At 41.5% G+C, this 23,428-nt stretch overlaps 3 protein-coding genes and 1 non-coding gene across 9 annotated transcripts; 3 read left to right on the top strand and 1 right to left on the bottom strand.

The window, feature by feature from the left end:
• The first annotated feature begins 211 nt into the window (after positions 1 to 211).
• On the top strand, positions 212 to 11,985 carry fanci (FA complementation group I). Its single transcript, XM_067589364.1, has 38 exons — positions 212 to 307; positions 863 to 962; positions 1,068 to 1,140; positions 1,319 to 1,449; positions 2,403 to 2,556; positions 2,634 to 2,691; positions 2,947 to 2,988; positions 3,128 to 3,251; positions 3,341 to 3,426; positions 3,523 to 3,655; positions 3,777 to 3,854; positions 3,948 to 4,084; positions 4,367 to 4,547; positions 4,643 to 4,730; positions 4,834 to 4,964; positions 5,047 to 5,117; positions 5,337 to 5,451; positions 5,542 to 5,664; positions 5,959 to 6,027; positions 6,131 to 6,232; positions 6,338 to 6,526; positions 6,887 to 7,008; positions 7,114 to 7,275; positions 7,683 to 7,862; positions 7,973 to 8,139; positions 8,238 to 8,314; positions 8,416 to 8,532; positions 8,608 to 8,659; positions 8,741 to 8,868; positions 9,228 to 9,293; positions 9,430 to 9,526; positions 9,624 to 9,808; positions 9,896 to 9,952; positions 10,042 to 10,101; positions 10,269 to 10,337; positions 10,543 to 10,638; positions 10,796 to 10,897; positions 11,170 to 11,985. Exons 2-38 carry the CDS (start codon positions 870 to 872, stop codon positions 11,230 to 11,232), a joined length of 3,978 nt encoding a protein of 1,325 aa, XP_067445465.1. The 5' UTR covers positions 212 to 307; positions 863 to 869; the 3' UTR covers positions 11,233 to 11,985.
• On the bottom strand, positions 10,409 to 19,974 carry polg (polymerase (DNA directed), gamma). Of its 3 annotated transcripts, none has more exons than XM_067589365.1 (23): positions 19,890 to 19,974; positions 18,305 to 18,902; positions 17,888 to 18,083; positions 17,545 to 17,712; positions 17,256 to 17,402; positions 17,041 to 17,120; positions 16,728 to 16,910; positions 16,395 to 16,537; positions 16,191 to 16,314; positions 15,851 to 16,075; positions 15,567 to 15,684; positions 15,023 to 15,085; positions 14,690 to 14,803; positions 14,451 to 14,611; positions 14,297 to 14,350; positions 14,081 to 14,198; positions 13,830 to 13,965; positions 13,442 to 13,688; positions 13,228 to 13,350; positions 12,918 to 13,086; positions 12,396 to 12,604; positions 12,147 to 12,307; positions 10,409 to 11,437 (listed from the first exon to the last, which is right to left on the bottom strand). In XM_067589365.1, the coding sequence occupies exons 1-23, from the start codon at positions 19,945 to 19,947 to the stop codon at positions 11,373 to 11,375; spliced, it is 3,660 nt and encodes a 1,219-aa protein (XP_067445466.1). In that variant the 5' UTR covers positions 19,948 to 19,974; the 3' UTR covers positions 10,409 to 11,372. The 3 variants fall into 3 exon arrangements, with proteins under 3 accessions (XP_067445466.1, XP_067445468.1, XP_067445467.1); XM_067589367.1 differs by lacking the exon at positions 19,890 to 19,974 and adding an exon at positions 19,551 to 19,570; XM_067589366.1 differs by lacking the exon at positions 19,890 to 19,974 and adding an exon at positions 19,472 to 19,569.
• LOC137182846 (Golgi apparatus membrane protein TVP23 homolog A-like) lies at positions 19,238 to 21,874 on the top strand. Of its 4 annotated transcripts, none has more exons than XM_067589375.1 (7): positions 19,238 to 19,337; positions 20,245 to 20,327; positions 20,701 to 20,845; positions 20,981 to 21,070; positions 21,229 to 21,357; positions 21,450 to 21,578; positions 21,675 to 21,874. In XM_067589375.1, the coding sequence occupies exons 2-7, from the start codon at positions 20,248 to 20,250 to the stop codon at positions 21,699 to 21,701; spliced, it is 600 nt and encodes a 199-aa protein (XP_067445476.1). In that variant the 5' UTR covers positions 19,238 to 19,337; positions 20,245 to 20,247; the 3' UTR covers positions 21,702 to 21,874. The 4 variants fall into 4 exon arrangements, with proteins under 4 accessions (XP_067445476.1, XP_067445477.1, XP_067445475.1 ...); XM_067589376.1 differs by lacking the exon at positions 19,238 to 19,337 and adding an exon at positions 19,679 to 19,854; XM_067589374.1 differs by lacking the exon at positions 19,238 to 19,337 and adding an exon at positions 19,957 to 20,091.
• On the top strand, positions 19,803 to 19,875 carry trnar-ucg (transfer RNA arginine (anticodon UCG)). The gene has a single exon. It is a non-coding gene; the product is annotated as a tRNA-Arg (tRNA).
• Positions 21,875 to 23,428: the final 1,554 nt, after the last annotated feature.

The raw sequence follows: 23,428 nt of genomic DNA, 5'->3' as shown, positions 1-23,428 counted from the left end.
TAAATCACATACTCACCAACAGAGACATGATTATGTTCTAAAAGTCCGCTGAACAGTCATCAGAGCCCCTAAAAAGAAGTTAAACAAACCACGGTCGTGTCTAGATGGTAACTCTGGAAACTCTCGCGAGATTGGGTTGGGTGGCAGGTTTGATCCTAACTTGCTCCCCGCTTCCAATCGCGAGTCGGGACATCTTTTTTAAAAAATCAAAAAACAATTGTCGTGGTGTTTACAATTCATCATGTGCGACAGTTTCGCAAATCTGGGATTTTCATCTAGACACGACACATAACCACGCAGCAACGAGGTTGACTTGTCTGTTGAAATTACGTTTTTCTGCAAAACGTTGTCTTTTGATTGGCAATAACACGGATATATGTTAATGAGTAATTTCGCGTAGTATCAAAGATATGTCATATTATTTCTGGTATTCTACTGAAGAACTGTATTGAATATGTATTAGACTTTTTAACTGTGAAGGTGAGTTATTAGATGCTGTGATTGTGGGATGTTGTAACTCGAACATGGCAACCATGACGAGCAACAGGAAGTATTCACTGGCGGGAAATTTGCTAAATATTATGAAAGCGTTCCCAAAGATACCAGAGGCTTGACTTTGCTTCTCAAGGACTACTTCACTGAATTAGCGTTAAATTAAGTTATATGTGTAACATTTAGGTTATCTAGACGACCGACAAACATATGTAAAGCCTTTATTCGTGCGTCAAATGTAACATTTAGCTACAGTAACGGCTATCAAGCTTGCGGACAATAAACGGGGATTTCTTGCTGTCTGTTACGTAGCTAATTGAAGATTAATAGTAATTTACCATCAAGCTGTGTCTGTAAACTATATTTGTAGGTTGATCATGAAGGCTGAAATGGATAAAATCGTCTCACTGTCAGATGGAGACAGAACTGCCGAACTTCAAAAATACCTGTCCTCCCTTACAGATGACCAGGTAGGTCAGCTTATTTGTGAATTTAACGTTAACTTACCTCACTTATCTTATGGATCTTGTCTGAGAGCTTATAAATTTCTTCCCTCTCTATTATCTCATTTCTAGCTAATCACTGTCATTACCAATAGCGCACTAAAGGGTAAGAAGATCGGTACCATGATTAAAGGCATATTTAAAGGTAAGAATACAGTGTTGGTATATTAGTTGTGTTAAACATCAGCTGTTGGACTTAACATTGTCATATCTCCAGTCAGAAATAATACAGCTAATATGAACTGCATTAGTTTTAATATCACATATGACAGCCTGTGCATTAACAGCTCCCTTATTATACATGTTGTGCTCTTTTGTTTTAGGCTCTCCACCCAGTTCCTCTGAGGGGTCAAACCGCAGACTCCTGCTTTATCAACACTGCATCCCCCTGTGTGAGTCTGGTGACCTCCAGACTGAGGTGGCAGCTGATATCATTGGACTGCTGATGCTTGAGGTAAACATGTCTGATTATGATGCTCTTCTAGATGTTTATACAAGAACATACTCAAAGTGTCTTCTTTTAATAATGATGGGTGTTCAGTCAAAGGACAGCTAAAGACATACTGGGGGTCTCGGGGGTCTGGGACCCCTTAATTGACAGCTTGGATCCCTTGAAAATCTCAAAATTAAATTTTAGGGGGATTACAACAATGTGCCTAATTATTTTTCATTTATCAACACAGTAAGGTTTATTTTTATATAACACGATAACAATATATTTCAGTCAAAGCATTTAGTTCATTTGAATGCATTCAATAAAAAATGTGAGCAAATTCAGATCCATAATAAAAGTCCTTTCTTTATCTCATTTTTTTAAAAGTCCTTCTATCACAGCACAAACAAATAAAGAGACCAATAAAAGAACACAGCCGCACTTGTTCTTATATAGCTATTGGGATCTATAGGGTGATGTATGCCTATTCTGTTTTGGAAGTACTGCCCACAGCACCTGGACCCCCCAATTGTCACAGGGGAAGTAGTATCTTGTATGGATGGTGGCACTGGGCTCCAAATGTATCTGTCTTTGAATGAGAAATTAAATAACAACTTGACTCTTTTGAGCTCTCTGCACTAATGTGAGACATGGGTTAATACAATATGTCATCATGATAATGCTAAAATGTCTTGAGATGTGAGATTGCAGAATTTTTGTTTGGAAACACACACAAATTCCTTGCGGCTACCAGATTTCTGATCTAGTGTCAGTTTCTTTTACTTTTTTCATTCCAAAAGATTTTTGCAGCATCCTGTACTGAGTTGCTGTTTTTTGCATTTTTCGAATAGTAGACGTGTGTTTAGATATTGTATCCTCATGTCCATTTCCTTTGTTCATATGTCCTGTTTGCTACAGACACAACTAAAATAATTTCTGACTGATTCCCATTTTTCCTCTTGAATGTTCTACAGACTCACACATTGTCTGGAGCCTCTCTTGCACAACTGGCATCTCTTTTTGTTGACGCCATTAAGGTGGGAAAAATGGGCAGTGGGAAATCCTTGGAGCTATTTCCTACTGTGCTTACTGCTCTGGCAGCCTGTGAAGCCTTGTCATATGGCAAAGGTAAGTGCAAATTACTAACCTTGGTAACTTTGTTATTTTATATCAAATATATCTTATTTTGTCATATGATATCTTAGGTGAACTCAGTGGTGAGGAATACAAGAAACAGCTAATCAACAGCCTCTGTGCAAGCAGGTGAGGACACAATATCTCTGATTTTTTATTTCTTTTGTGCAGGGAAAGGGTGGTGGCATTCTGAAGTGATTATTTTTCAACTGCGTCATGCTGCTTTGTATTCTAAACGCTTTTCACAAGCATATTTTGCAACAACAGCACTTCCACTCCTTTCACTGAGATGAAATATTAAAGTCAGAACCATTTGATATTGATCGTTAAAGGTTTGATGAATAGAAAATCAAAGTATGTTTGTATTTATCTTTTTTCATTCAGATGGGACCCACAATGTGTTATCCACCTGACGACCATGTTCAGGTAACACCTTTGACATCACTGTTCTGCTTCCTGCATATAATAACAGTTTATGCTGTAGCTTTGTCGTTTCCTTCTTTATTGCTTTCACTATGTTATCACAGTCAAGATTCTAAGGGTTTTTGTGTCTGTATCGTTTAAGGGACGTGCCCCTGTCACCAGAGGAGCTGCAGTTCCTGGTGGAGAAAGTACTGCGGATGTTCAGCAAACTAGATCTGCAAGAGATCCCGCCTCTAGTTTACCAGCTGCTGTTGTTATCAGCAAAGGTGTGTTTGTGTGTGTGATTTGCAGCAACAAGTGATTCCGTCTTTCTCTTTCCTCGTCAGTATCTAAGTGCCCCTATTGTGTCTGTTAGGGTTGTAAGAAACAGGTCCTGGACGGAATCATCAGTTATTTTAAGGAGCAAGACCTTCGCCAGGAAGAGGAGCAGAAACATGGAGAGTAAGTGACTCAAACATTGCAAGTGGTGTATATTCCTTCTAATTATCACTGCCTACTATCCATTTACTGATGATTTTTGTTCTGCCTCTTTCTCAGGAGCCTGGATCTAGAGGTTCAGTCCATTCCACAGGACCAGCTAAGGCATGTGGAGGGCACTGCTATCCTCCACATAGTCTTTGCTATAAGACTCGACCATGAACTCGGGAGAGAATTCCTTAAAAGCTTTAAGGTTGCCTTTGTTTAAACTGTCTGTTATTGACATTGTTTTAGAAAGTTTGATTAAATGTGTACTGCAGAGTTTACAATGAATCTTGATTTGCATTTTTTTTTTTTTTTTTTTTTTTTTTTAGACATCTTATGGGGACCTATGCCCTTTCAGCGTCGCCCTGTTGCTCTCGGTGGCACGTATCCAGCGTTACGAGGAGCAGGTTGTAAATCTGTTCTAGTTCTGAGTTCTGAGTCATATTTGAATTTGTCTGTTCTGCTCACTCATTTTCTCTCTCCTCCACTGGTTTTTGTAGGTTTTCGAGGTTTTGAAGGGGGCAATCATCAAGAGCTTCAAGGACGAGCAGCTGCAGCAGGGGTCAAAGTTCCTGCAGGACCTCCTGCCTGGGCACTGTAGCGTCGCTCAGATGATACTAGACACAGTGAAGAACAGGTAAGAGCATCAGAATTGTTGTTGCTCCATTACAGACCATGTGCTGATGTGATATATGCTATATATTACCAGTATTTATCCACAGAGACAATGGCATACGAAAAGGTCTTTTAAATCGTGATTATGTGTGTTGGAAGTTTAAAAAAAAAAAAAAAGAAAACAATATGGACCATTTTGAAATGAGACACTGTTAGGTGGATGATACAAGGTGGATGGATCCACCCCTTAAATAAATACAACATTTGTTGTTAATCTAACTCACATGAATTCTACACTGTGCAGTGTGTTTGGTTGGGACCATGTGACTCAGGGGCTGGTGCAGCTGGGCTTCTTCCTCATGGACACATTTGGACCCAAACCTGGACCATTTGGCAAGACCACAGAAGGGTCCGCTACTGTAGCAAGGACCCCCACTCAGCTGGCATGTAAGCTTGGAGGTCGGGTGCTCTTGCAGGGCTTCAAGGTAACTCTTGGTTTTTCATTTGTAGAAGTGTCGTAATCTAAAATATGAATCTGACATTGACTATGTGTGCATATTGTATTTTCTTCCATAATAAGATGCACGAGCCCATCCGAGGCGAGATATTGGAGCAAGTTCTGAATCGACTGGTCACAAAGACAGCCTCACCTGTCAGTCATTACTTAGGTAGCACATCTTTCAGGCATCGATCCCAACATTCAAATGTGCAACAGTGACCAATCAGTGAAACTAGAGACTAGATTTTCTTTTTTTCTTTTTGTATCATCAGACCTTTTCTCTGACATTGTGGTCTCTGCTCCCATGATCCTCCTGGAGTCGTCCTCAAAGGTGACAGAGACATTTGACCACCTGTCATACCTGCCCTTGGCAACTGTTCAGGGCCTACTAAAAGCTGTGCAGGTACTTAAACATACACACACAAAAAAATACATGTAGAAATGTCTGTCTTTTGTTTAATCCTTCTTGTCTGTTTAATCTCCAGCCTCTGCTCAAGGTCAGCATGTCCTTGAAAGATGCCTTGATTCTAGTTCTCCGCAAGGCCATGTTTTCCAGGTACATACATTGTTTCAGCACTCCTTTTTACACATTGCTGGCCAGTTCACAGATGTGCATATGTTGCTATGTAATACAATCAGATGATGTTTATGCATTATGGTTTGGTTAATGCATTTTGAGGCCTTAACATATTATAGTATTTAAAAAAGGCAGTTTAACAGCTCAAATAAAGTTAATTTTTGACACTGTTCTCCCCCCTAAATGACCCTTTGCTAGCCAACTGGATGGAAGGAAATCTGCAGTGACTGGCTTCTTGTTGCTGCTGAAGAACTTCAAAGTGTTGGGCAGCTTGGCCTCGAGCCAGTGTAGCCAGGCAGTCTCCTCCAGCCAGGTATATGTGCTCTTTCAATAGATGCACACGCAAGACGGGCAGCTATAAACATTTGTGTTATAGTAACTGTCTGCCTGAACCCCTGAATAGGTCCAAGTAGACGTTCATTCTCGTTACAACTCTGCTGCCAATGAAGCGTTCTGTCTGGAGATCCTCAGCAGCCTGCGTCGCTGCCTGGGCCAGCAGGCTGATGTTCGCCTTATGCTCTACGAGGTTAGATGTCGCTTTTCCATTCCATGTTTATTAGTTGATTTGAATTTTGTTACAAGTTGGGATTGCAGTTATGACTGATGGTCTTGATAACCATAGGAACAGTGTATTGTCCCCCACTTTTAGCATCTTGTGTACACATTTTTTAACTACAGCCAAAATTCTAAAGGAAACCCCTCAACATTTATAGTATGATAATCTTTGGAGATTAATCTGCGCAGCCACACTTCTTTGATATCATGTGGAGTGCTGATGAATGCATTTCATACTGAGAAAGCAAACTATTGCCTGTTTCAGGGTTTCTATGATGTTCTCCGTCGTAACTCCCAACTTGCAAGCTCCATCATGCAGACCCTTTTTTCACAGGTATGTGTGCGTAGTGAGTGCATATTGTGTTATGTATATTAACCTGCTTGTCATATTTTTATACATGCATGGAGAGCCGTATGTTATGTCTTTGTATCCTTAGCTAAGGAGATACTACGAACCTGAACAAGACCTCCTGCCCCCCGTCAAACTGGAACCATGCATCACTGCTCATGGAGAGCAAGTCTACCTCCAGGAGCCACTGGTACTCTGTCTATAATGTAGAATTTTTGTGATTGTGTGCGCCTGCTTCAGCATGCTAGTTTCACTGTGTTAATGTCTTCTATAAATAGTATTTGTTCCATCTCAGGGCCATCTGGTGAGCTGTACTGTCCACTGCCTGCTGTGGCTTCAAAACGTGCACCGATCAGCAAACCTCAACGCTGGTGACAGCGATGACGATGAAGAGGAGGAGGAGGGATACCAGTCTGAACTCCAGACAATCCTAGAGAGCATGACAAGACGCATGATCAAGAGTGAACTTGAGGACTTTGAACTGGTATGCATTCATGACACTGGATTAAATGACATACACTGAACTACAGTGTATGGCCTTCAAAGTGGAAAGCTGCGTTATGTCTTTATCCCATCCACTCTAACTAAAAAAATATCAAAATTCAGTAAATATTTTCAACTAAGTACTGTGTGGTGCACAAGGAAAATATGAAATTCTGAAAGAGATGAAGCAAATAAGCATTTATTAATACAAATAAAGTGGTGGAACATTTTCTTGTAGACTTGTATAACAGCAATAATCAGCTGTCAGTATTCCTCATTGTTGTGCTACTCTACTCTGGTTATTAATGTTACGACAGTGAAAGCATCATCTTTAGACATATACTGTCTGTGTGTTGATCAGGACAAGTCAGCAGAGTTCTCCATGGGATCCAGTGTTGGGGTGAAGAATAATATCTATGCTGTGCTGGTGATGGGAGTGTATGAGGTCCTTATGGAGTACAACTATATTAAAGCCAATTACAGGTAACAACCTCCTCACTTTGTGTGCTGTGGGTATTGTGCAGCACAAATGTTCTTATGCTGCTCTTATGTTCTTACATGGTGTATTTACCATTTATATATTTCCAGTAAAAGCCACTTTGAGGAGCTCATTGAGTTGTTCAATCGCTACCACAAGCTGTCTGAGATCCTGAAGGAGAAATCTGGAAAGGGTCGAGTGCCCTCGAACAAGACCCCTCGCAGTTTACTCTCTGTGGGCTTCGTATCAACTCTTCTCACTGTGCTCTTCAGGTAAATGATCTCTGGAGGCAAGGATTGCTGTTAACTCTTAACTGGTTCTATCAATTATAAAGATTACATTTATGAAATCAAATCACTATACATGCATCTGAAAATTAATTTTATACATATTGTATTCATCTCAGAAATCACTCATTTCAGTTTTTTCTTTCCCATGTTTTTTTTTTTTTTTTTTAGCTTTTTTGTGTAGCATTTATTAAAATGACAGGGACAAGTAAAGTATTGTTGTATGATTGCAGCAGTGACTTTGCAATGAAACCAGAATCGTTGCAGCCATAGCAGTGGTCTAGTATTTGCAGAACTAAAACATGAATTAAGCAATGCTGGATTGTTTGCCACAGACAAATGTGACAAATACTGTTTCTTTTTTTTTGTCTTTTGTTTTTTTTCTTTTTCAGAGACAGCACTCAGAGCAGAGAGGAGGCTCTTTCAGTGCTGCGCTCAAATGGAGAATTTGTGCGTTATTCAGTAAATGTGGCTGTGCAGAAGATCCAGCAGCTGGAGGAAACTGGACACACAGACGGCCCAGATGGACAGAACGCAGACAAGACTTTCAGCTTCCTCTGTGACATGACAAGGTAGGAATCCGTGGCTTGAATAACAGCATTTAGTTAGACTGTGTTCATGGCTTTGTTCTTTGTGACATTGTTTGACCAATGAGAGGTCCTTTGTCTAATGGTCTTCCCAGTGTGCTGATGTGGCGCTACACCAACATCCCCAGCGTGGTGGAGGACGGAGGGAAGAAGGAGAAGCGGTGCAGTCTGTCCTTGCTCTGTCTGGAAGGTCTGCTCAGGATCTTCACAACCTGCCAGCAGCGTTACCCAGACAAGATGGCCCAGCTCCTCTCTACCATGGGTTAGACATGTGCAGCTTTCAAACTATAAAAACAGTGAATTAAAGGTTCTCACCTCAACAGTCTGCAGGAATTGCCTGACATTTTATGCTTTCTCCAGACATCTCCGAGGACGATGCCGAGCCAGACGACGGCAATGTCACAGAGATCAACTTCTTTTACATCAGACAGTTTCAGGTGTGATGTGATGAGATGTGTACACAGCTGCATGTGTAGTTATTTTTATCCCATCTGAGTGTCTAAACTAATAATCCAGTTTTCTTTGCATTTGTCAACAGAGGGCGCTGTTCACTCAGATAAGTAGGGGAGAGGAGGAATTTAACAGCAAAGAAGCTCAGCTGTTGGTCAGCATTTTGAGCGTACTCTCACGCCAGCTAAAGCCCTCCTCCCAACAGGTAGGTGCACTCTCACATGCACTTCATAGGACAAAGTGAATGGTACTTCTGCTAACACATGTCTTCATCTAACAGTTTGTTCAGATGATCACATGGACTCTGAAAATCTGCAAGGAGACCAGTTTTGGTGAGTGACATTTGAATTAAACTTATGTAAGGTTTGGTGGGATTGTTTACTGAGGTCTGTTTCTCTCTCTCTCTCTCTTAGAGGATTCTGCTTTCTCCAAGGGGCTGCTCTCACTTCTCTTCAGCCTGCATGTTCTCTATAAGAGCCCTGTGAGCCTGTTGCTGGATCTCTGCCGAGACATTCACAGCCAACTGGGAGATATTGATCAAGTAACACACAGTTACAATGAAAACAATTGCAAGGCAGTAGGAGGCATCAGTGGATACCCCAACTGAAATGATTTAATTATGAAAAATGGGGCCACCACACAGTTAATTAGTTTGTAGATCTGGTTGTCTCTCTGTATAAAAGATAATATAATTTAGGCATTTTAAAATACTTTATTTAAGTACTATACAGGCTGTTTGATGCCCATTGTTAAATGCAAAAAGTGATATATTTTATAATGTTCTCAAACTTTTTTTGATAATATGGCCTTCTTGTAAATTGTTGACAATAATTGTCAACGAATGTACCTTTTTAAAATGAATAAAAATTTTATTCAACCTTTTTTTTTCTCCATTATCAGGATGTGGAGGTGGAAAAACAGTCTCACTTTGCCATTGTCAACATGAAGACTGCAACAACAGCAACAGTGAGTGCTGTTTTTTTTGTTTTGTTTTGTTTTGTTCTTTTACCTGAAGCTTCTGACTTGCTTTTAAACAGATAACCTTGAATCTGTTTTGCATAGTGCTCACCGTCTTCATCATGATTTTAATCTTTTGTCCCAGCTGCTGGTCCTGTCTCAGGTTGGCAAGGTGCTTGATGAAGTGGACTGGCTGATTGCCAGAAAGAAAAGCCAGACGGCCTCTGACAAAGCGGGCTCAGGTGAGAAGCCTTTTACACTTGATGCTCACTTGGACTAGTGGTGCGAGTTGGATGCATCTGTCAAAAAATTTCATGATATTCTGTTGCTAATGTGTAGAAGAGGCCACACAGACTGCAGGTCAGCAGGATCCAGTGGAGAAAGCGGTGACACTGCAGCTTGGGACCCTTTTGACAGCTTTAAATGAGCTGGTCCAGACAGCCCTGCTGCCTGGCACCTGCACCATTACACTGCTGAGAGAGCTGAGTCGCACATACACCATCCTCACCACCCTGGTCAAATATGTGCGTATTTGTCCACTCAATGATCTTTCTATCTCTTTTTTGAATATGCCCAGTGTGACAATTTCTTTTCTCCACATCTTGTTTTAGTACATCCAGGTGTGTTCCAGCCAGCACTGTGCACTACCTGCACGCGTTGAGAAGCTGGTGAGTCTGAGGGTTTCAATTTTGTGGTATGAATCTTCTAGTATTTCTGATGTCATGCTAATCTAGTGTTTCCTGTGTCGTCTGTGCAGGTCAAACTGTCTGGCTCCCATCTAACGCCGCAGTGCTACTCTTTCATCACATTCGCACAGGTACAGCTTGGTTTCCTGCCAAAGCTCAAGTTTTCAGGCTGACACAGTTTGATTTTTAAATTACAGCTTACTGCTTTTCTGAAGTTTTTAGTCGTGGACTTGACACAAGTAATTCATCCCCAAGAGGGAGAGTTGATGTTTTGGAAATAATGAGTTTTCTTTGCCAGAATGGAGAATTCGGTGGTGGAGATGACAAGAAGAGAAAGAAAAGGGGTGAAGTGAACACTGCTGCCTCTGTAAGGACATTTGTCTCCTATAATTATGTAATAATGCTGATGCATGTAATTGATTATAACAACAATACATGTACATATTCTGTTTATCTTTATTATATCAAAAATGTATGTACAAATGTATAGATACACTGTTGGCTTGAAACAAATCTGTTAGGGGATTGCATTTGTTTATCTAGATCTGTTCTTTTTTTTTTTCTCTTGGCAGGCAAAGCTTCTGCGTGAGACAAAGGCCATTCCTAACTTGATCTTCAGCATTGAACAGTATGAGAAATACCTCATCACACTCTCAAAGAAATCAAAGGTATGTGTGAGCTGGATGACTTAAGATAGTTGACAAAATCAGATTTTCAAAATACATAAAACTTATGTAACACGCACTGAGCAAAATGCCGTAAGCCCCAAGAACAATGTTTGTACAGTGTCAGCAGTTTTAACACATCTGTGTGTATGTTGTCCAGGTAAATCTGATGCAGTACATGAAGCTGAGCACCTCAAGAGATTTCCGCATCAACGCTGCTACTCTGGACGCAGCCCTGCAGGAGCAGGACGACAGTCAGGAGGTAAGTACCATCTTAAACCTGGCAGCTTTCCAAAGGACAGATGATACTGTCTTTACCTTACACACATTCACATCAGTCAATAAAGCTGATCTTCAATATCCAGACTGTGGTAACTGTTGAAATGTTTCCCCCCTTGAGGTGCATGCAGCTTAAAGATTAATCCTTAATTTGGTTTTAGTTGTAGAACATTTTAGAATGCACTGTCAGTATTTTGAACAATCTCTGTTTCAGTAGGTTTTTTCAGTGTCTGTTTCTTCTTCTAATCCTTTCAGACCACAGAGTTACAGGACGCAGAGGAGACACAAGAACCCAAACAGAAGAAGAGAAAACAATGAATCGACACTCGCTCCTCTTGTTGTTACGCACATCTCCAGATTCCTCACTGATCTTCAACTTGACCAGCTGTTGATGAGCCTCCTGGTCGCTGTGTATCTGCTCTGTTGTTCTGGGTAACAGTAGTTTGGCCCACAAAGTGCTATTTTGCTTTGCTGAGAGAGCCTTTAGTGACGTCAATGATTTGGTAGATGTCCAAGGCCTCACCTGTGGAAAGTTTGCACACATTACTTAACAGTCTGTTTGTGCTCTGCAGTTTACTTTGTTCACAAGGAACACTGTGTATATTATGTACATGGTACATATTTCTAACACAGTAAATGTAAATTATAGCTGTTCTGTATGGCTGACATTAAAACAGTAATTTCTATTTTACACTGTGATGATTTGTCAAGGAGCAACTGAAAGTAATCTGACTTTCTGCAAGTTCATGATTAGAACTGGCTCTGCCTGCTGTTTTAGGACTCACTTATGTTATGGTTAGCACAACTGTAACAACGTAGTACTTAAGATGGCCCTACCTTGCCAGTCAGTGCTACACTAACAGAGTAAGTTGATCTATGGTTTCCCATCACATGAATAAATCCTGAAGAGACTTTCAGCCTACTTTTGTCATAGGAAGTGCTGTTTTAAAAACATATTTTCTTTCTTATTCAGTTTATTCAGTCTCTTTTATAGTGACTGTTTTGTTGAATTGATATGTTATATTTGATTTTGGATTGAGATGTGGAGATAAACTTCAGATTTTGACTTATCTTTGGTGTCTCATAAAACTTATTTTATTGGATAAGAGATGGTGGAATTTACTAGTTTTTACATCCGAGTTTCCCTCCTGTTTTTTTTAATGCACATTGGTATAATGTAATGTAAGGGTTTCCTGCAGTTAAATAAAGGCTAATGATTGTGCGGGGCTCACCAGGTGACAGGTTGTATCTTCGCTCCAGACCTGTGGGGTTAGAAGGGGTCACGCAGTCCATGGTGACCTCCTTCCTCAGACACTGGTCAATGTCAACGGCACTGAAGAAAGCTACTGACTGTGGAAGGTCCGATATGCCTAACGCATGGGCGAACATACTCCTGCAGGAGACAGACGAACACGATTGCAAAAATCTTTAACGTTATTTGTCCATTATATAGTGGAATAAATACCAAGCTGTAAACAAACCTTGTCAGTAGGTTGGTGATCTGAAGTGCAAGTGCTGCTCGGTAACGGTCCTCGCTACGGATGAGATACCGCACCTCATCATGGATGCTGATGCAGAAACGACCATCAATGTCATACTCTTCAAAGAGCCACTTCATTGCCACCAGCATCAGATGTAGATAGTCCACTGCTGAGCTCTGGACCACCCAGTTCACTCTGCTGGTGATAAACTGACAAAAGAAATCCAGTGACATGAACATATAAGATCTATTTTGAAAGCATGAGATTATTTTGTGGTAAAGAGCCTTGATTTTCCAGTTACAATTGACCTCATGTTGCTAGGCCTTTTCATTTATTTCATATTTCTTAAAGTTCTTATTCAGAAAGTGGCCACATGGCAACAGACAGTAAAATCATAAAAGACTATTTGCATCTCCTAACATCAAATATCCACATACTTCTGCAAAATGTTTTTGACACACAAGGCCATGTTTGATATGGACTGCTCATGCTAGTTGAATATCATCATCAACATAGTCTCACCTCGTCCTTTACTGCCGTGGGCTCCAGAGCTCTGCTAATCCTGCAGCCTAGGACAGGAGTGGCTGGCTGGTCTGAATGGGCAATACTTTCCAGTTTATTGAACATGTCCGACTCTGTACCTACAGACCAAAGACGTTTGCCAACCATATCCCACCTCTTCCGCCGAAAGCTTAGGGGTATAAGGAACAGAGAGAGAGAGAGATCAAGAAACAGAGCATCTGGGAGGATGCAAGAGAATATTTATGTGACCCTGAAAGGCTCCTGACAATTGGTTGTGGATGTTTGTTCTAGGTTTTACTTGCTTGCTCACCTCTGTGAGGCCAGTCTACTGATCCTGCGCAACTCCTGCAGGGACACACTTCCATCTTCCTCCCTCTCCACGTCTATATCCAGTTCATTGACCAGCCACTCACCATCCTCTGACAGATGATATCTGGCAAAAAACAACACAAACATGCAGCATGAAGGCAAAACTGTGTCACCTTTGCACAAACAACTAAACCTGCAGTAGAGAGAGAGTGTACCTGCGAATACCCTTTGTTAAAGCGTACATCTGCCTGGCCTTACTGGCAGCTTCTGTCTGACCGAGGCGATGGTTGAACTGCATCAGCAGTCTCTCAGCAAAGGGCTGCCCTGCACCATAGATGCGCCCATAGTTAAACACCTTGGCGTGTTCCCGGCTGATGCCCACAGCATCAGCAGTGCGGCTGTGCAGGTCAGTGCCCTGACTCTTCTTTCCCTGAAGAGTCATCCAGCCAAACGCTGTACAACCTAAACGCAGCAGAGACATGAGATGAGTGCAGTTAACATCATATTTGTTAAGACTATGACTGATTAAAATAACGACATTTTACAACTTCTAATAATATGTTTAGTTTTAGGTAAATAAGATTTGACAGGGACAAAACTCACCGTGCATGCCAGCAAAGTGAGCCTCTCCAAGCACAGCAGCAATCCACAACTCTTGAGAGTCTACATCTGCTCCCACCAGGTGGTACCCAGGTGGTACCTGCACCATCGCCTTCAGCTCACTGCCTACTCGGTCCTTCTGTGGACACAAAATACAGCCAATACAAACATTGTTCCTCTACTGTCTGATATTTGGCAGTTGCATCAGGAATCTCTGACTTTGTGTGTTTGTCTTTGTTGCCACTGCTGCTTACTCGTGCATTACTGGCAGTCAGCCACGTTGGCTCCACAGCCCTTCGTGTTACCGTTCCTGCAGTGATGACTTGAGGTAATATGGCACCATACTGACCCTCTTGATCAAAATCTTTGTGTCTTTGGGAGACAGAAAGATTGTTGTATACAGTAAATGATTTTCCTCACTGTATGGCTGGTCACTAAATACAGGATAGCTACTGATATACCAAACAAACCTGCTGACGAAGTGAGGAAGCTCTCCCTTTCGCAGCCAGAGAACCATCTGAGAGCTATGAGGGGACAAATCATGTATTGAACATCTTTATGTTAACAAAGCTGATTGTGATCACCCATAAGTAGGACTAATTTTATGGTGAGAAATAAGGGTACCTTATACGTTTATGTGCATTCCTCCAGAAGGACATCATTTTGTTGATCTCCAGAGCACGTGTAGCATTGGTTCCGCCCCTCCCTGCCCGAAGAGTACCATCCTCCATCTTAGACAGGAAATCTTTTGAAAATGGACTGCCAACATTGTTCTGATTACCGTCCTGAAACACAAACATATTCCGTTACACAATGAAAGGAGTGCAATGTAGCTACAATGTGACAGCAAAACTTAACTTCACCTTATGAGGTAATTTGAAAAACCAGCACCCTGGTATGTCTACATCGTTGTAGGGGCCGTTTCCATGGTGATAGTGGCAGTGACTCTTCTCTGGGACATAATGTGGATCTTGGGACTGTTGTTGATACAGAATACAGTATGTCATACAACACATCACAACAACACATCACAAGAGAAAAATAAATATAGAATAAAAATGTCAATACACTTCATGTTAGATCAGATAGTGCTGTTCAGTATATAAACCTATAAACGCAGAAATTTTACAGTACATTGTCCATGATCAAGGTAAAAAAAAAGTGATAAACCATCTACAAAAGAACAATTCGCTCACCCCATTTTTCATTATGACTCCATTTTCCTCTATCGGTCTCTCCAGGGAACTTAACTCCTCCACCTTGGGATGAAGTTAAGAAAAACATCTGTCATGATAAATATTCTGTCCTTCAAGATCATGTGGGTGTGCTCTATAACCTAATGTAACACCAATTGAAAAAAAACTATGTCACCAATGCAAAGCAAATGAAACAAGGTCCAGTTAACAAATATTACATTTTGGTGAACCTGCACCATGAAACATCATGCTGCATTAGCTTGCAGCTGTTTCTGTTTGCACTGTAGCCACAGATGTACAGGCAATCACCTTGATTACTATTGAGTCTAAAAAAGAACAGTCTAAATTTGATGATTATGAGACAAGATCTGAAATTAAACTGTTGATTTATGGATGTTTATCCTCCTGACGTCTGTGTTTTCCCGTTTGACTGAACCCCTTCGATGCTAATTGCTTCAAATGGGTTCTAAGGATTAAAATGACAAAATGAAAGCTTCTTGTAAACATGACAACAATTGAGTCATATTACATTATGCTGATGTACCTTTGCCCACACTGTGCTGTCTGTCCACATGAGGTCATCTGAGGGGTTGCAGTCCTGGTATTTAGGCTGCTCTTTGCTGTTCTGCTCACAATACTCTTTGTAGATACTCTCAATAGTACTGTGGAAGACATAAAACTTTAATACACGTATACAAATCAAATGCAGTCTAAATCTAGCTGAGGCTAAACAATCAGTAGACATATCCAGCCAGGTTATGATTATCCTGCTATGCTTCATGACAGCATCCTATCACACTTGTCTTGTAAGAGCAGTGTATTAAATACCTATGTGGACACACTGGTCCTTCGTTTTCCTCCTCAGAAGTCAGGTTATCCCTGCGCCCAGGTACCAGGTAGCCCCACCCATGTTTCTCTGTGTAATGCAGGGGGAATCCATCCCACGTCAGACCCATCAGCTTAGGAGTCACTCTCATCTGTAGACTGATGAGGCTGGCTCCAGGTGACCAGCTGTCCTCTTCAGACATCTTCTCACACAGCTTACGATACCACCTGATGACACAGTTACGGAGGTGATACGGTGAGGAAGACAATAATTGAGGCAGAATGATGTGAGTCGAATGGGTTTGACACTGGGTGTCTCTGTGGTGCCTGGTGGTGAGCTTACCCTGGGTGCCCAGGCAGATGTTGCCTTCTCTTGGGGAGTCGATTCACTGTTTCTTTCAACTTCTCCACAGCCAGCCTGCTGGGGTGAGGGCCTGCCATCTCCTCTTCATTTGGTGGACCTGGGTCTGATATCACAACAGTTATCTTAAAAAAAGAAATATAAAATATTGGCTTTATAAATGTGGCCCAGGGTCTGGGCATATACCTTCTTCCCACTCTGGAAGAGGAGTAGCAGCTTGTGTTTCAGCTGCTTGTTTGGAGAGTTTCTTCTTGCTGGTTGCCAGTTTCTTCTGCTTGAACTCCTGCACATCCCACTCAAGATCCCAAAGCCAGGGGTCGTCTTTATATCTAAAGTAAAATACATAAAATATGTCATTCAGTGGTTGTTTTCATACACAACACCTTAAAGCACCCACCCCTTAGAGTTACAGAACTACAGATTATAAATAAATCTATAATTCTTTTAACTTTATCAAGCATTTATGGGGAAAATGACGTAACATGCTGCAGTCAGAAACATGCTGACAAGTCTTCTCACTTGTCATCATGCAGGAGCTGGCAGGCATCGTCCGCTAGAGTCATCAGAGACTTCTTTAGTTCTCTCTGGAGCTCTTCGTAAATGTCCTGAGAATCCTCTAGGTAACGCCCCCAGTTTTGATTGACGGGAAGGTAGCTCACACCCATCTCCAGCATTCCAGCAAACGTCACTGGATGAGGGCATCTTGTAAAAGATAGAGGAGATGATGTTATTTTCCACCATTGTTATGAAAGCAAAGTCATTGTTCTAGGCTAGAGAATCAATAACTAAGAAAGAGTTCAAGGAAAATATTTGTGGGTGGGGATATGCAGACCTCTCCATGAAGAGTGGTAGTTGTTCTGTGAACACTTGATGTGTGGCCAGGACATCCAGGGCGCAGTACTGCATTAACTCCTGCAGGGGTCAGCATAGGCAAAATTACTGGCCACCTCAAGATTAATGCAAGTCATTCAGAACACCTAATGATATGAATACACTTTGATTAAGATTACAGATAATCTGACGTGGGATTTATGATTAATCTCAGACCTGGAAGTTGTTCCTGACATCCACCATGCTGCCCTTTATAAAGATCTCTCTGGCCTCTTTCTCCAGTGGCGGCCCTCCCACATACAGAGCGTGGACATCAGCCAGGTTGTTGATGCTGCTAATATTCACCCAGTCCCAAGAGCCAATCTAATCACAAGAATACATCATGTCACATTAAGTTCTCTAATGCCAAAAGACAAGCAATTGATCTCACATAACACAAAAGCAGATCTGCGGCACTATCACTTGTAATGCATGTGGTAGAAGTATGGTGAGAAAAGACACAAACCGTTGGGCCATTCTTTTTGTGTCCAGCCTTCTTAATGTGTTCCTTGACCTCCTGCAGGCCTCTCCTCTTGCCCAGCTTGTTGGCCATCCACAGTGTGCGCTGGAACCCAGTCAGCCCAGAGATGGCCATGTGAAGGCTCATGGTGTCCATGAAGCGTACTTTAGAGCCCTTTAAAAACAAAACTTTTTGTGAAATATCTGTAAAATCTGTCATCTGAAATTGAATCATGTCACTCATACAATGAGGATCATTAAATAACACAAGAAGAAAGAGGACTAGAGAGGAGCTAGTAAATACCTAAATGAGAGGCTGGGGTGAAATACAGCACTCTCCGAATACTGACCTTTATCAAGTATTGCTCCTTGATGTATGATCGGTCAAAACTGACATTATGACCCACTATGAGCCTCTTCTTCCACTGACCCTTTGGAGGGCGGGCAGAGTTTACTGGTGTCTCCAGTGGGATGAGGTCAGTGAGGTTCAGCTGGTTTGACCATGAGTACCGCTCTTCAATTAGACGCTTACTGCACCAGGAGTACCTAGCAAGAAGTGAGTGATTAAATAAACAGTTGGAAAAATTAAAATCTAAATGTTGCGCATCAACATCCACATCCCATTTTCGCGTCTGAAAACATGTGTGTTTTTTAGCATTTTTGGTAGCATAAACAACACCACAAGTTACCACATTAAGCTAATAAATCATTCCAATAAACAGCGTAATGCCAGTCAGAGCAGTTCTCTTCTCTTTACTCTTCCTCACCAGTTAGTGGGAGACATAGCGACAGCCAGTGTAGGACACTTTCCCTCTGTTGTGCACACCTCCACATCAAATACCAGTGCTGTCTCATCTGGGAAATCAACCTTCTGACTCTCCCCATTTGGCCCATAACGTGTCCAGCCAGCCTCCCATGTCCACTCCTGAGGCATGGGTGGCAACGTTGCTTGCTGCAGCATGAAGGCAGCCTCAAGGTATGGAAGGCTCTGTGTCTTTGCCAAAACCCGGAAGTGCTCATCTATATTTTTGCCGTACATTTTGGAAAGCTTCAGCTCCACATTGGGCATCAGTGAAGTTTCCTTGCCCCATAACTCATGCTTCTGCAAGTGCCTAACGCTGCGCTCCACATCTTCCTCTCTATACTCTGGCTCCAGCCCTCGAAAGATCTGCTCATGGAGATTTCTCGACAGCATCTGGATGTTCAGGGGGTTCAGGCGGGTCTCTGTGGAGTCCTCGCCCTGATTGGAGTGAGGCTTGGTGGAGTAGAGGGAGCGTAGACATCTCCATTGTGTAGCAATGAGAGGTCTCTGCAGATGACAGCGGAGCACATGCAGCATCACCTCATAAGGACTTCTCACTACAGCTGGAAGACATTAATACAACAACAGGATGAGATATGATTAGATGAGATGATGAAGCTATTATAATGTTGTTAAGTGGCTTACATCTTCCTGTCCTACATCCATGTGATTGTTTTGAACTTATTTCTTATTCAGTAAAACTAAAAACATTAAAACTGCCTTTAGTTTTACCTGCTTGGTCACCATTAATACCTCAATATTACACCCATCCATACCCATACCTACATTACATTCACTGGGTCAAGAACACTTTTGATATATTGCACTCAGATAACTTTGAAAAAAAGGTATCCCAAACCTAACGTATGACGTACATGACGTAGAACTTTGTAGCGTAGGTAAAGATGCACAGTTGATTACGTAGAAAAATAGTTATCTGCCTGTCTAGAGCGCGTTCAAGCTAACGTTAAGTATACTCAACCAAATGAACCAGCAGGGTATGTTTACCAACACCTCAAAGACAGTGGCTTACATGTGAGCAACTGGTGAACAGTTAAACAATATAATAGCTGGTTAGTCTGTTTGTTAGCTTGTTGTTGACTGTCGCTAAAACAAAAGAAAGGCACCTCACCTGTTATGTGTAACCAGGTGTAACGTCGATGTATTCATCCAAAAGATGTATAAAGTTGCTTCAACATTAGCACGCTTACCCACGGGGTTGTAAGACCACGGCAAACTAAAAATATGAGCGACCTCAAGCGGTCTGGATGACTGCGCCTGTTTTAACAATACAACCAACTAATTGGATGAATCTCACAGTGGACATATTGTCTGTTCTGTTGGTCCGAACTGTTAGACGTGCATTATTAAAACAAAAAACAAAAAACCTTGACATAAAAAAATTATAATCTGTATTGTATTTACTATCAAAAACTTCTTTATCGCCTCTTGCACTCATCGATGGCCGCGTGGCCTAATGGATAAGGCGTCTGACTTCGGATCAGAAGATTGCAGGTTCGAGTCCTGCCGCGGTCGCTCCTTTTGAATACCTCGGATGTATCTATCCGTATTATTTTCCTCAGCGAAATGTAGTTCCATTATCGACATACAGGCTGACTGAAACTAGACCGCCATGTGACGACGGGCTGTTGTCAATGTAGCGGCTGGGGGAAGCATTGTCGGTGTCGGTCTTATTTCACTGCTACACCTGGTTTATTCCAGCCCTCCATACAGCTAGGCTTTACCTAAATGGTACCTCGCTTTGCCTTACACATATGGGCTACTGACTGTCATGCGACAAACGAGTCATTTTTTTGTCTGGCTCTAAGTGCATTGTGTTTGTGTTTCTGTATTGTATTAGCTGGACTGGTTAAATAACTGATGTATTCTGTTGTTTCTCGTCAGACGATGGCGGATGACACGGAGGATGTTGAGCTGGACTTTGCTGATGATGAGCAGGAGAGGGCGCGGAGAAGCGCTGTCATAAGGTACACTGAAGGAAATATTGACCATACAGGCCTAACCTCATTTGTCTAGTACAGACTATTTTCATTTTATGAATTTTGAATTAATAGAGAAACCGGCCAGTGGGGAGATTTCATTTCTAAATAGTTTAATTTAAATGACACTTTCCAAATAAATCTCAACTTAATTAGAAACAAGTGGAGCTTTCTCATCCATATTGCTGATGTTTTTACATTAATATTTCTCATCCTCTCTTTCTGTGCTGTAGCCTGTAGATTTGCGGTTGTTTCTGCCTGCTCTAACCTCATGTTAGCCTGCTTTTTATAGGCCTTTATGTCAAGATGTAGTGTATTGAATGCTGCTTAGCTTTTCACTTATAATCTGTTTTGATTTCAGACATCCCCTTGCCACCTTTTTCCACCTGTTCTTTCGGGTGGTTGCCATTGTCTCCTATTTGCTCTGCGACTGGATCAGCAAGAACTTTGCGTCCTGTTTTGTCCTCATCATCACTCTGCTCTCTTTCGACTTTTGGTCTGTCAAGGTGAGAGGTCAACAGCTACTGATCCCCTCTCCTTACCTACAGTATATCTCACCCCCTTCTGTTGTTGTGCCCTCTTAATTTATCCTCCTGTGCATTTCAGTACTCTTCAATCACTTTCTTTCTGTGTTGTTTCAGAATGTAACTGGCAGGCTGTTGGTTGGGCTGCGCTGGTGGAATCAGATCGACGAGGATGGAAAGAGCCTCTGGGTGTTTGAGGCCAAAAAAGTGAGACACTGTCGTTATTGAGTGTCAATTTGACACTCAGTGAATCTACGAAAGAATAAAAAAACAACATTTTTAACATTCTTTTGGGCATTGTGTGTGTGTGTGTGTGTGTGTGTGTGTGTGTGTGTGTGTGTGTGTGTGTGTGTGTGTGCATGCAGACTTCCAGAGGCAATAACATTGGGACAGAGGCTGAGGCGAGGATATTTTGGCTGGGTTTAATCATCTGTCCTCTCATTTGGACATTCTTCTTCTTCACCTCCCTTTTCTCCCTGAAGTTTAAATGGCTGGTGAGACACATGGCGGCTTGTGTGCATGCTCTGAATTGAAATCACACAACACTGCATCCATCTGTATCTATCACTCTGTCTATCCTCACCAGGCACTTGTGGTAGCCAGTATTTCCCTTCAAGCAGCTAACCTCTACGGCTATCTACGCTGCAAGGCAGGGGGACAGGAGGGCCAACCTCCAGATACCCGCTCTTTCATGGGACAGCACTTCCTTCAGCGTGTGAGTGACTGACTGCTGCATTTTTCTAGCATGTGCAGTCGTCCCGTTACCATGTGAAAAATTAGGAGTGACCACTGATTATTTCTTCTCTTCCAGCCAGACATCATCTTTGGAATACTATAAAGATTGCTTCCTGTACCTGAACAGCCACCCTGCTGTGCTCCTGTGTGTGTCTACTTGAATGGCTTTGTGCCGCTTGCATGCCTTTGTTTCATGCTGCTGACTGTTCACTTCACATGCTGCCCATAGAAATGCCTGGCTATTATGTCAATAAAAGATGAGTGCATTACAATTTCCCACTGAGTGAGTATTCTTGTTGTTGGCTGAACACCACATATCTGTAGATTCATTTTTTTATTAAATAAATAAATGCCTTGCTTTCAGTAAAAAATCTTTGAGGCAAACCTATCTATTGAAAAGGCTCTATGTATGTACATACTAGACTTATGATAGAAATACAGGGATAAATCTGATGTAAAGACCCCCAAATTTGGCATTTAATTATAAGAAATGGGAGTTACTGAAAGTTCAAAATGCACGTAGCGATCAAATGAGGCATATTCTGTCAGATGTTTGATTGAAATTTGTCCATTACACCGATAGAAGTTTCAATGGGAAGTGCTGACCACACCAAAGACACAATGTTAAGCATTATGTACAACTGAACATAGTAAGAATCATTCAAATTTGACAAAAATGTAAGCAGTAGCCCCACAGTATGTGTTGTGGCGGATTTACATTGTTTGATGGACCACATGGAGAATAAATAAGCAAAAGAACAGGAACCAAACTTGTCTTGAAAACTAGAAATAATTATTAAGTCCAAATTACTCTTAAAGCCTTTAACACCCGTTAATTTAAAACATTTTGCTTTTCCAAATCATTTTGTATGGAATTTCATGAAAATTTGAATTTTAGAAATGTGTATTTGTGCACCACAGGTTAAACCAATCAGCCCCCCCAAATATATTTTACATTGCTCTGTACACTGACCAGGTTGAGCCAGTATAATTTTAATAGGCTACCTCCAGAAACATTTCAGCTTAGTGCATACACAGGTCAAACCATTCATTTAAAGAATAATTGTTCATTAAGATAGTATGGAGCAAACTGGAATGAAGTGGGAGTTTGGGTTTTTTTTTTTCTCCAAAAAGCATTCAACTTTATAAGATTAAATCACCAAGCACTGAGAGCCCTGTTCGCCCAGTTGAAATTAAATATTCAGGCAGGATGTGAAGCTCAGCTTGTAAATCATGGTTTTATATTCGTTATGTCTTAGATTTTGACATTATTTGCTGTAAATGTGGCATGACATCTTGGGAAATGTATTTTTATTGCTCCCAGTGCAGGTTATTACCAAAGGCGCTCAGAGAATATTTATTCTGACCGTACAGATTTGGAGGGAACTGTTACTACTCTTGGCCGTGGCCCCTGATGCTCTTGGCCAACACTTGCCACAAACGCCTCCGACCTCGAAGATCCTTTATTAGTCAAGAACGCTCACACTTTCCTCAACCCTGTGAAAGCCTGTTAATAATAATTATTCCCCCCCTTGTCTAAAATATGAGGATGCTTTGTAAAAGATATGGATATATAGATGTCTAACAATACATTTACGCATGATTGGCTCCCCAGAGTCACTTTGTGCTGGTTTGTTTTTCTCTGGAGCCCAGTCGTGTGCAGTGCTTTGGTGTTGCAAATGTTGGATTTTACACATTTTTGCTGGCTGTACCCAAAGTTTGCACTCTTTGACATTTAACACCATAAAAATTACAGCAGAACTACATCATACCTTTACTAATGTAGATTTCTATAGACTTAATGGCATCTGGAGGATCAACGGTGTCAAG

The sequence above is a fragment of the Thunnus thynnus genome, chromosome 5 (genome assembly GCF_963924715.1).
Source record: "Thunnus thynnus chromosome 5, fThuThy2.1, whole genome shotgun sequence".
Classification (NCBI taxonomy): domain Eukaryota; kingdom Metazoa; phylum Chordata; class Actinopteri; order Scombriformes; family Scombridae; genus Thunnus; species Thunnus thynnus.
The sequence above is the reverse complement of the archived record's forward strand: the minus strand, read 5'-3'. Positions and strand labels throughout refer to the sequence as shown.